The sequence below is a fragment of the Arvicanthis niloticus genome, chromosome 2 (assembly GCF_011762505.2).
Source record: "Arvicanthis niloticus isolate mArvNil1 chromosome 2, mArvNil1.pat.X, whole genome shotgun sequence".
NCBI lineage: Eukaryota > Metazoa > Chordata > Mammalia > Rodentia > Muridae > Arvicanthis > Arvicanthis niloticus.
The window spans coordinates 98744357-98756987 of NC_047659.1; the positions used below are offsets into that span (position 1 = coordinate 98744357).

The 12631-nt window shown below is 42.1% G+C and overlaps 1 protein-coding gene across 3 annotated transcripts in view; it reads left to right on the top strand.

Moving 5' to 3' along the window:
• Positions 1-12631, top strand: part of Acoxl (acyl-CoA oxidase like) — a 281145-nt gene that overhangs the window by 10221 nt on the left and 258293 nt on the right. For 2 of the 3 annotated variants that reach the window (XM_076929722.1, XM_076929723.1), the window contains exon 2: positions 4273-4369. In XM_076929722.1, coding sequence (XP_076785837.1) covers positions 4273-4369 — 97 coding nt within the window. Of the gene's footprint in view, positions 1-4272; positions 4370-9105; positions 9210-12631 lie in introns of those variants that run through there. The other variant, XM_034495836.2, reaches the window with a different exon arrangement.

A 12631-nucleotide genomic window follows, 5' to 3' on the forward strand; every position in this document is an offset into this window, starting at 1 on the left:
AGATTTTTACTGTAGAACACTTTTCAGTGCAGAGCAAAGCCATGGAGAGTGAAGAAAGTTCCCACAAATCCCTCCCCTGTTAGCATCTTACATAATACAGTCAATTTGTCAAAACTCAGATGACAGCACTGGCCTGCTACTACTAATGAAACTTGAGACTCTATAATGCTCCCTTAGTTTCCCATAGGTCTTCTGTTCCCATTCCAGGATCCCATCCAGGACATCATGTTGTATGTGTTGTCAAGTTCCCTTAGTGTGCTCTTATCTGTGACGTTTCTTCTCTCTCCACGTTCTTCTGACTTGTTATCTTTGTGGAAAATTCATCAGACATTGTATTAGTCAGGTTTATATTGCTGTGACAAACCTTGATCAAAAGCAACTTGGTAGGGGAAGAGTTTGTGTAGTTTAAGTGGGTTTTTTTTTTTTTTTTTGTTTGTTTGTTTTTTTGAGACAGGGTTTCTCTGTGTAGCCCTGGCTGTCCTGGAACTCACTCTGTAGACCAGGCTGGCCTCGAACTCAGAAATCCGCCTGCTTCTGCCTACCAAGTGCTGGGATTAAAGGCGTGCGCCACCACTGCCCGGTGGTATATGTGTTCTAATGAAGGACATATATCATGGTTTATCTTGAAGTAAAAGCAGGATAGTAACTCAAGGCAGGAACCTGGAGGAAAGAACTGATTTAGAGGCCATGGAGAAATGCCTCTTATTGGATTGCTCAGCCTGCTTTCTTATACAATTCAGAACTGCATGTCCAGGGTGGCACCACACACAGTGGGCTTATAAGAGCCTTCTTGCCATCAAGGACTCTTTGTAGGCAGAGCAGAGCATCATAGTGGTTGAGAATGTATCCTCATCCCTTGCCCGGCAACCTCTGCCCTACCCTTTAGGAAGCAGCCGCTGCTTCGTTATCCCTTTTTCCTGTTATAGGTTTGTTTATTTTAGAATTTAATATAACTGGAATCATGCAATTTGTTCACTCAGCTTATTTTTATAGCATAGTCTAATTTAATGATTTAATCCTTGAGTGAAAATGAGTGAGGTATACAACAGTCACTGGAGACAACCCTCCTTAGCCATACTGAGTGACAGAATCCAGACATAAAAGAACACATAGTGTATAATCCAATTTATTTTAATATTCAAAAGAAGTAGACAGTAATTTACAGAGTTATTAAGCAGCCAGCATTGGTCAGGAGAATGGAAGCTGAGGTTGACAGGGAAACTGAGAACACCTTTTCCTCCTTGACTTGGGTGGGAATTACACAGGTAAATCTACTTTGCACTAATTTCCTGATATGTAACTTATAATCCATGCCTTTGTTCTTGATACATTTATATTTTATTAGAGTGTTTTAGAAATAAGGCACTAGAAACAAAAAGGTAAGATTCAAGTTCCTGCCCTCCAATTTTGTATTTGTATGTGACAATAATGTATGAGGTTCTTGTCTGTTGATAAGTAGGAAGTTACTCCAAAGTGTAGCAGGCTGGATGGCAGTGCACGCTGTCTCATGTCATGTCTGGGCTTTGGCGCTTCTTTTCTGGTTAGTTCTGTCTCAGTCTCCTGTCTTTACATCACTCACCAGCATCTAATATAGTCACTTAAAGCACTGTTAGCTGTTCAGACTGGTCCACGATTGCATCTTTTGGCTTTAGTTTGTTTTTCTAGGATGCCTGCTGATGTTGAACATTCTTTTTTATGATTGCTGATCATTTGTATATTCTTCTATGCGAAGAGTCTGTTCTGTTCAAACCTCTTGGAATGTGTGTGTTTCTGTGGAATTTTATCCCATGTGTATAGCCAACACTACAATAAGGGCGTACCACATTATGAAGTAACTCACCAGTTTTTTTTTTTTCCCTGTACAGTCTACCTCTTTCTACAGCCCCAACCTCTGGCAGCCATTGAGGTGTTATCTATTTTCATAATTTTGTCATTTTGAAAATGTGATGATAGTGACACTTGTATAGTATGAACCAAATATATATATTTTGGAATAGGTTTTTTCTTACACTCACCTTTGAGAGTTACCCAAATTGGTGTTCATTTTGTATCATTGTATGGATGTAGCATAGAGGGTTTATCCTCTCCCCATCTGAGAGACATTTGTTGTGTCTTTGGCTTTTTTCTCCTCTATAAAAATTTCCTCTAATTAGTTTTTATTTTTAGTTAGCACAGAAAATAATCGACCTCATTATGACATATATATAATTTTACCTTGTTCAGATTCACTTCTCACTACCCTTCCCCACCCCCTCACAGGTTCACCTTTATGTCCCAAGTGTCTCCCCACCACCACCAGTGTTAAAACTAGATTCTGCATTTGTAAAACTGTCCTCAGTTTTTGAGGGTTGCAAATAAGCTATTATAAACATTTGTGTACAACTTTGGTTTTCTTGTTGTTTTTTTGATAAGCAAAAGTTTTTTCTCTTGGGTGGACACTTTGGAGTGGAATCCTGGGTTATATGAGTACATTTAACACCATAAGAAACTGTCAGACTTTTCTGAGTGATTGTACCATTTTACAATCCCACACCAGTGATGAGACATCTGGTGGCTTGACATCCTTGCCAACACGTGACATGATTTGTTTTTACCTTAGCCACTCTTAAGGGGCATGTATGAGTTGAGTGTTTTCACTTAGAACCTTATACCTTGGTTCTGGTTCTATGAACCATACTCCCTGGAGCGGTCCTTATGCTGAGAGTTCATTACAACTCCTACACTACCTGATCTCTTGAAACTCCTCTGTCAGGCCAGGAATTAAAGGTGTGTGTTAAGAGCTGAGCCATACCACAACTAGAAATAGTTTTTTTTTTTTTTCAATAAATAAGACAGTTTTGGAGTGTGATCAAATATCCTGTCTGTAGAGTGAGATAGGAGCGATATCTGCCACGTCTTTATATCTTACAGACTCGGGAAAACAGAAAATAGGAATTTTAGGTGTGAAAGAGTGCTTGAGACTGTTTCTACACCTCTTGTTTCTCCGATGCACACAGTTTTATTCCTCTGCTTTAAAGGCCATTAGAAATTTAGGTGTACTATTGTGATGAACAAATATTCATGTTTCAAGTTCCCAAAATGCTTATTCATCTAGCTGTGATTTCTTAACTTGGTCAGTCACAATGACAGTTCACATGAAGAACAAGTTCCATTTAGTGGTAATTTGAAGTATATGTTCTGAAATGCGTTTTAGGAGCTAACAAGAGGGCTCACTTTTACTGTCAAACTTGATGACCTGAGTTGGATCCACAGAACCCATGTGGTGCAAGAAAAGAACCAGTTCTTGCAAGTTGTCTTTTGACCTCTACATGCAAGTTGTAAGGCTTTCAAAGTCAGACATTGACTGTTGGAGGAATTCAAGTTGAGCTACGTGGTGTGAAGCTTTAATCCCCAGAGGGATAGAATCCACTATTTAATCCTACTAGGTTTCTGCAGCTGTTGTAACTCATCTTCCAGCAGCTGTGAGTGGCAATAGTAGGTAACAGCAGAGCCCTTGGTTCTAGCATCATCAGCTTCACAGAAACAAGTGTTATAGCTCCTAGGCAACTGGTATTAGGGCTCTCAGCCTAGGTGTCTGAGACCTTGGTCCTCAAAGCTTGGACGTTCCCCTGGAACCTTTTTCTAGCAACCAGGACCTGCAGTTTTTCTTCTCCAGCTTTTCACAAATTTCTGTTGATGTTCATTTTAGGCTCTTTGCCCTATCTTGCCTTTCCTGCTTCCACTGTCCCCATCATTTGTCCCCTTGATGTTCTCTGAAACTTTGTAGCTGCCCTTGGTCACTGGAATTTTCTTACTGGGCAAGGCTAGTTTTGACCCTACTAGGACCTTGTCGAGCTTGGACATCTGCTTGAACAGCCTATGAGGAGAGTAACTTCCCAGTGGACTCTGAGCATCATTCAAAGGATGGCAATGGGGCCAGAGCTTCACCGATTGACTGAACAATTCTCACACAGCCACGGTCCATTTCTTATACCACTGGGTTCCACTCTCTGACCCTGTCTCCACAGATTCTGCCCTTGGGCCATCCAAGACTTTGAAAGTGTCTACAGTCTTTCCAGCTCTGTAGAGAAGGAACTGTAGCCTAATTTTAACAGGATTTTTATCAGGAAATATCCTTCCTCCCTCTAGCTGACTCAGGTGTTGTTACACACACAGGACAAAAGCATCTGTTCTCTTAGAGCTCTGGATTTGTTTCTGACAACTTGCAGACTCAACTCAAGGTCACCAACACCCCAATGTCTTAATGCCCATGTTGGTGTCTGTTCTGTACAGGTATGATTTAAGTTTGGATGAAATGAGAGCTTTGACAAATCAACGAGTGAAGTTTGTCTTGAGTCTCCCTCTGTTAAAGCATGTGCTCCAGGATCACGTAAGTGTCACCACTATTTTTGCATGAATGTGTGTCTGAATATGTGAATCTCTGTGTGTGTGTGTATGGGTGTGCACATGCATATGCATGTGTGTGTGTCTTTTTGTGTGTGTGTGTATGTGTGTGTGTGCACCTGTAAGAAAGCATGACATGTTTTATTTGCTTTTGTGACTTGTGTAAGCTCATTGATCGTGGCTTGAAGCACACTAACAAAGTCATTGTAAAACAGTGTCCTCTGGAGCCCCCTTTCTGCCTCCTGGACCACATATTTACTCCTCTAAGCTCACAGACTAGAGAAAAAAATCATGGAAATAACAAAATGTTCATTCATAAAACCAGTATAACTTGAGGCATCAAATAAAAATTGCTGAAAAATGAGAAGCAATGTAATTTAAAAACATTTGAAACATCTTAGGCCTGTCTGGAGTTTTTGAGTCTTGGTCATCTAAAAATTGCAATTTTTATTTTACTGGTACTACTTCAGTCTGCTTAGCCTCATGATAAAGAAGGGAAAAAAAGGTGACGAAATGAACTGTATATTTTAGTAGATCTAAATCCACTTCCGTTTCATTCAGCTCAATAGTTTCCTTAAAACTTCACATGGAACAAAAGGATGTTTCTTTATGAAGAGAGTCACAGGGGAAGAGCCTGAAGTAAGGTGAATGGTATGGTGAGAGATTGCTGAGGGCTGGCAGTACCTTAAAGAAATTTCTGCCTCTTCCTGTCCAGTCACGTCTCAGAGGGAGTAACTGAAGACTGCGAGGTGGGGTCCTCCTCTCTGTAGTCCCCAGAAGTACCTTTCTCATGTTGTGCCAATGAGAGCTGGAGCAGAACTCAGATCTAAATGAGAACAGATTCCCCAGTTCCCCACCATGGAGTGACCATCCTGAGGAACTGCTAGGGCGGACTCCAACATTTCAGGAGGAATTTCAGTGCCTAAGTATGACTTCCTTTTAAGATACATCAGGATCCTTGAAGCTGATGTCAGTGCCCTTCAGTGAGAACATGTGGAAAGATGTTTACTTGGAAAAGACAACCCCTGCATAACAGAGAAAAAAAGTTAAAACAAAACAACAACAAAAACAAAAGCAACCACATTTCATTACAGCTATTACTCAAGATTTTAAAGTTAATAAATTACCAATCAGTATTACTTAGAGCTACAAGTACAACTAAACCCTATGATGTAGTTATTTTTTTTTTATTGCTGTGACAAAAATACTGTGACCAAAGCAACTTATAAAAGGAAATATTTAATTTGGTCTCATGATTGTAGAAGGTTACAGTCCATGGCCATTGTGTTGGGGGTCATGATAGCAGGCAGCAGGCAGGCAGGCAGGCAGGCAGGCAGGCAGGCAGGCAGGCAGCAGGCAGCAGGCAGCAGGCAGCAGGCAGCAGGCAGCAGGCAGCAGGCAGCAGGCAGCAGGCAGCAGGCAGCAGGCAGCAGGCAGCAGGCAGCAGGCAGCAGGCAGCAGGCAGCAGGCAGCAGGCAGCAGGCAGCAGGCAGCAGGCAGCAGGCAGCAGGCAGCAGGCAGCAGGCAGCAGGCAGCAGGCAGCAGGCAGCAGGCAGGCAACAGGCAGCAGGCAGGCAGGCAGGCAGGCAGGCAGGCAGGCAGGCAGGCAGGCAGGCAGGAAGGCATGGAGCTAGAGCAGTTGCTGAGAACTTACATCTTGATTCACAAGCACAAGGCAGAGAAAGATTGCTTTTGAAACCTCAAAGCCTGCCCCAGTGACACAAAGCCACACCTTCTAATCCTTCCCAGAGAGTTCCACCAACTAGCAATTAAGCATTCAAATATATGAGCCTTTGGGGGCCAGTCCCCTTTGCTTTCAACCTTGACATCAGAGACCAGCATTGATTCGTTCTCTGTGGGGCTGATGAGAAGGTGGACTCTTGGTGTGAGACCAGCCCTCTGCTCCATTGACCAACCCATTATAGCTAAGGCTTAAACTAGTCTCAGTACTCAAGACACAGATGTGGAAGTTGATCCTCTCATGAGGCTTTTCTACCTGCCTAATCTGGAGGTTTAACCTTTGTAATCAAATTCCTAATGAAGTGTGGTAAAGTCTGGATTCAGTTATCTTCCTTCTTTAGTAACTCTCCTAGGGGCTTTAGGTACCTGGATCACTTTCTGTCCTAGATAACTGGTTTAATTCCTCCATGAAACACGGGATTAGCCCATGAGGATCCTTCTGGTTTATCTTCTGTTATTTTGACACATTTGGCTCCTCTCTCTGAGTGAATCAGCAAAAACCAATGGAACCAAAGAAAAGCAAACTAGTTGTCAGTACAGCAGGCTCATCTCACTGGGCAGATGTCATGAGACTTGGCAGTACCTCTATGTTTGAAGGTTCTCAGATCCCACCCTTAGACAGCTGGACGCGCTGTCCACATCCCAGAATCCTAGAAGTGTTATATGATTAACTCTGCCTCTCAATAAAAAATATTGAGTCATGGTTGTCCTCCCCATTCAGAAAGCATACCAGAGCTTTCCATCTTCCCCTGGCTCCTGTGCCGTACTGCTGTTAGCTTGCATGGCTGAGCCAGTGAGCTCAGAGGCAGAGAGCAAGTGATGATGATGTTTCCAGGCACACACAAATAAGGAGATTCACTCATTCTAGGTCTCCATGGACAGTTTACAAGCTAAGTATAAGCCATTAAAAACATTTCTGTTCTGTGTCTTCTCTGTAAGATGAAATGTTTCAGTAATCTTAAAGGGGAAAACATTATTGAAGACCAACTAAAATGTGTGTGAAAGTGTGTGTTCCTCTTACTCTCTCTGCGCTCTGTGTGTGCCTGTGTGTCATTTTCTCTTTGTGTGTGTCTTTCTCTCTGTATCTCTCTATGTGTCTCTCTTCATCTCCCCCTCTTCCTCCCTATGTGTGTGACTCTTTGTTTATCTCTCTCTGTATCTCTCTGTCTCACCTCTCTCTCTGTACATACATAGAAATACATAGTCTCTGTCTGTCTCTCTCTTTGTATCTCTCTCTATTCCTCTCTCTGTGTCTCTGTCTCTCTGTGTCTCTGTCTCTCTCTCTGTCTCTCTCTCTGTCTCTCTCTGTCTCTCTCTCTGTCTCTCTCTCTCTGTCTCTCTCTCTCTCTCTCTCTCTCTCTCTCTCTCTCTCTCTCTCTCTCTCTCTCCATACATAGGAATACGTAGGGCACTCTGTGTGAACACCACCATCCTTGCATACTCTACCGGCACCTCCTCTACTGGTTTCTAGTAACATCATCCTTCTGTACCTCAGTCAAGAGCTCTCTTGTTCCCCTGGCAATTGTCAGAGTGAGTCCTAGTTGGAGGACCTGCAGACACTTTGTATCTTGCTGAAGAGATTAAAACCTCAGGATGATTTTCTGCTTTGTGGCAGAACTGGGATAGGAGCTTCTTTTGGAGATGTTACAGTTTGAATGTGAAATGTTCCTGTGGGTTCATATACTTGAGTGCTTGGCCATTGATAACTGATAGTTTTGTTTTAGGAAGTTAAGAAACCTTTGGGACATGGGTTTTGGATTTGGGGAATTGTGTTTATTTTCATGAAACTGTCACTTTATGAGTTTATTGTTATTTATAATGAATAAAGTACCAAATTTCTCTGTTCTAATTACTGATATGGTAAATTGCTAAATAGAACCCAAGAGAAGCTCTTTGGCTGTCTCACAGCTTTTCTTCTTTTTATATTTATTTATTTACTTCTGTGTTTGGTGTGTGTGTGTGTGTGTGTGTGTGTGTGTGTGTGTGTGTGTGGACACACATGTGCCATAGCATGAATGTAGAGGTTAGAGGTCAGGGACAACTTGGGTGAGTAGGTTCTTTTTTTCCACCATGTGGGCCCTAGGAATCAAAGTCTGGTCACCAGGCTTGATGGCAAGCACCTTTATCCACTGAGCCATCTCACTGACCTCAGTAGTTTTTAAGTGTAAAGGGTCTCAGGGACCTTGAAGTCTGAGCAACACTGGTTTAAATCATCCACAGGTTCTGGGAAGCCCACTCTCAGAAGCCTGGAGGGGAATTGGCAGAAGACAATGGCCTGATAGCTGTATTTATTCTACCTATATATTATTTTTATCAGTTTTATATTTGCTCACAGAAACTCACTTTTGGGTGTTTTATATTTACAGAGAAGTAAGTTGGTGATTAGCCCTAAGATGGAATGATATTTTAAGGTCAGATTACATCACGTCTGAAGGTGTTTGAGAATGAGGAAAACGGTTACTTTCCTGATAACCCCTGAGATGTAAGACTCTTTTTTTTTTTTCCAGTAAATTTTGAATGTGTTGCAAAACTCAAGCTGAGTAGGGACAATGTCAAAAAACCAAGGAAATGAATCTGTCATTGCTCCTCCATGACACTCTCTCCTGTTTAGGCTCTAAACACCAACTTAGTTCCTATTGGTCCTAAGGATCATGACAGAGAAGCCTGCTCCTACCCATCCCTTGCGTGCCCCAACTTTCTCTCTCTGAGACCTTTCTTTCTTGGGCTTGGGCCCTCTGGCTTCTGTTTGTCCTGAAACCCTGGCTTTTCCTAGCAGGCTGTGACAGGCTGCCCTGGATCTTGGTCTGTGTGCTGCTTTTGGCAGGAGTCTTTGTCCCAGCTCCAGCCCCATGGACTTGGATGCTGTCCACTTGGCCAGCACTCTGGCCAGGCCAGCCCTGGCCCCATGGGATTCTGTGGAAGAGTTGAGCAGAGATGACAGGATGGAGTGGACTGTTTATAGAAGTCTCTCTGTATAGATTGGCATTCAAAGTGTGCTGTCATCTGCGGGGACCACAGGGATTTCTTCAGAGAGCCTGCCAGGGAATGAGTTGTCTGCCAAGGGACTCAGAGCAGCTGGAATCATGGTTTGTTTGTTTCTTGATACTGTGACCATTCTTCATAAATAAGATCTTTTTATTTGAAAACTTAATTACTACTTTTACAGTCAAGTGTTGTGTAAAAGGTAACAATAACTATTGCTTGCTACCATTAGTGAGGTCCCGTCAATGTGCCAGGTGAGGTGATTCACTCTCTTCACAGTTATTTACTGGCTCCTACTATGAGCCAGACACCAAGGGGCAGAAAGGAAAGCAGGTATTTGTGGAGCTTATATTTTAGTATAGGAGGAGACACTAGGAGTAATAAACATATACATTATGGTACACCAGGCAGTGACAGACCCTGTGAGTACAAATCAGACACAATAAATTAGAGAGAAAAAAGATAAAATTGTCTTTATGATGACAGCTTGTACAGTTGAAAATCATAATAATTACACAAAAATATGTTAGGACTAGTAAATTCAGCAGAGTTGCAGGATAAGATCAATATGTAGAAATAATTTTGTCTTTCTATGTTAAAATGTACAATCAAATGAAAATTGATGATTTTAATTATAAAAGCATGAAATGACAAAATGCAGAGGAATAAAATTTTCCTTCCTTTCTTTCTTTCTTTCTTTCTTTCTTTCTTTCTTTCTTTCTTTCTTTCTTTCTTTCTTTCTTTCTCTTTCTTTCCTTCTTTCTGAGACAAGGCTTCATTGTGTAGCCCTGGTTTGTCTGGAACTGTCTCTAAACCAGGTTGGCTTTAAACTCAAAGAGATCTACCCCTTGCTTCTGCTTCCAGTGTACTGGGATTAAAGCATGCACTATTATGCCTGGCTTACAATGTAAAACTTTTGTATATCAAGGATATGTTTGAATGTATCCCTCCAAATGTCTGTGTTGAAAGTTAAGGTCCACCATGTTGAGAGGTGAGGCTTCTAGGAGGTTATTAGCCTTTGAAGACTCTGCTTCTTTATTCTGTATTTGAACCTCTAGAGAGTCAGGGCTCTCTCTAGAGGGATAGAACTGGTAGAAAGGGTGTCTCTGTATAGACGACGGGTTCATTAGAAAGGCTTACAGGGTGTCCAGCTAGTCCAACGATGGCTGCCTATTAATGAAAGGTCCGAGAATCCAGTAGTTATTTACCAGGCTGGATGTCTCAGCTGGTCTTCAGGATATGCCAGGATCCTAAAGTCCGCTCCATGCCAGTGAAGGAACGGACTTGCCGGTGAGAGCAAATAGGCAAAGAGCAAACTCGTCCTCTTCCATGTCCTTTCTATAGGTTGCCACCAGAGAGTGTGGCTCAGAGTGAAGGTGAATCTTCACACTTCAGATGATTTACCTGAGAAAATTCCCTCACAGGTGTGCCTAAGCTGCTTGGGTTTTTTTCAGTTCCAGATGTAGTCAAGTTGACAACCAAGATCAGCCGTTATGGTTTCCATCAAAAGATTAATACCATTGTGTCAGTATTGTGAGACCAGCCTTGGTCAGGTACTGAGGTGGGAAACAGCACTGGACTAAGGACATAGGCTGATTGATATTCTCTGGTCTTATAACTCTCTCTTACTGTTCTGGGGGCCAGAAGCTGAGGGCCTCTAGAAATTTAACTCTCTTGCTATTCTGTGGCTAAATGCTGTTAGCAGCAGGGGAATTAGAAAAAAGGCTTAGTTTCTCTCTGGCCCAAGGGCCTCCTCACTGGCCAGGTGAGACACTAGGCGTTCATTAACTCTTTGTGAGCCAGAGAGAAAAGAAGAAGAAAGGGATAATTCAAGTACACATGTAGACATAATTCTATAAGCTCATTATATGTTCAAAGCAACAATTTCACATGGCCTTTGTTTGTTTTTTAAGATTTATTTGTTTGTTTTATGTATGTGAGTACACTGTCACTGTCTTCAGACACACCAGAAGAGGGCCCCAGATCCCATTACAGATGGTTGTGAGCCACCATGTGGTTGCTGGGAATTGAACTCAGGACCTCTGGAAGAGCAGTCAGTGATCTTAACTGCTGAGCCATCTCTTAGCCCCACCTGGCCTTGTTTTATCATAGTGCACACCTGTGGCTTTATCCTTGGATCTGACCTAGAATGAATGTTTTTTCTTGATCACAAGTTTCTCGCAAGCCTATTTCTCTTTTTAGTGTGATTTATGAAAGCTCATGATATTTCTTATTATGCAGCCTTTATTTACTATTTTATGAGGAGGGGGAACATCTATTCTTGATTCTAACTTTATTACATCTTTCTGGCAAAACAACTAAAACCGTCCCCTTAAACATTCTTTTTAAAATTATTTGAATCAAATCAGGGATGGTATAAAGTCATTAATTCATTGAGACACCATTAATTTATGAAAGTTCATCTTTCTGTTGATCAGCGGGAACTTTGCTCGATAGGGTGGGCTGTTGCCCAGGAATCCATAGGCTATGGAACAGTGACTCGAAGGCATATCAGAGAAGCAATCCTGGGATGACGTCTGAGAACCCTGCATTCTCAGAGCTCACTTATCAAAGCCATGCAGAACGGTGGACCATCTCTAGAAAACGCACTTGCTTGCCATAGTCTTTTCTAGATGGCTTCTGAAGTCTCAGGAGTGGATTGGTTATGGGAGTTAGTTCTTCATAAAGGGTGCATTTTGTATTTTGCATTCTACCGTGGGATGATACAGCAGGATCTATCTATCTATCTATCTATCTATCTATCTATCTATCTATCTATTATGTATACTGTGTTCTATCTGCATGTATACCTGCAGGCCAGAAGAGGGCACCAGCTCTCATTATAGATGGTTGTGAGCCACCATGTGGTTGCTGGGAATTGAACTCAGGACCTCTGGAAGAGCAGCTAGTGCTTTTAACCTTTGAGCCATCTTTCCAGCCCCAGATAAGGCATTTTTAACTGGTTTGGATTTTCACTTTGTGAAGATCTAAAAGTTCTAGAGATGAATGGTGTTGGTTTTAGAACACTCTGAGTATACATTATGTCCCAGGGCTGGATTCCTAAGAGTGGTTGAAGTAATAATTTTTATAGATATGCTCACACTATTTAAATTATTAAAATCCCATCATGGGAAAGCATAGGAGGATGTATAGAAGAACACATAGGAGACCTCACAGTAATGTGATCTGGAGAAATGCCCCAAGGGTCAGGGAGTGGATTGGGTGGATACTGGGGTAGTTAATAGGTAGATGGAGTGGGTATCCGGAGGGAGGAACATACTGCTCAATTAGGGAGATACTCTGTGAGCAGAGAGAAGGAAGACTTGATGAACCAAGGATGAAGTGTTATGTGACAACAAAGGGCCTTAGAAGGAGTTAGGTTTCCTCACAGTGGATAAAATGGGGAGCTTCTAGAAGGACTGGGTGAAGCAGGGCATGACCTGATATTTTACCAGGAGCCTTCCTGACTTCTGGGTTTGAGATTATATTAGGGGCATGACTGAAAAGGAGAAGTGTTGAGTGGATA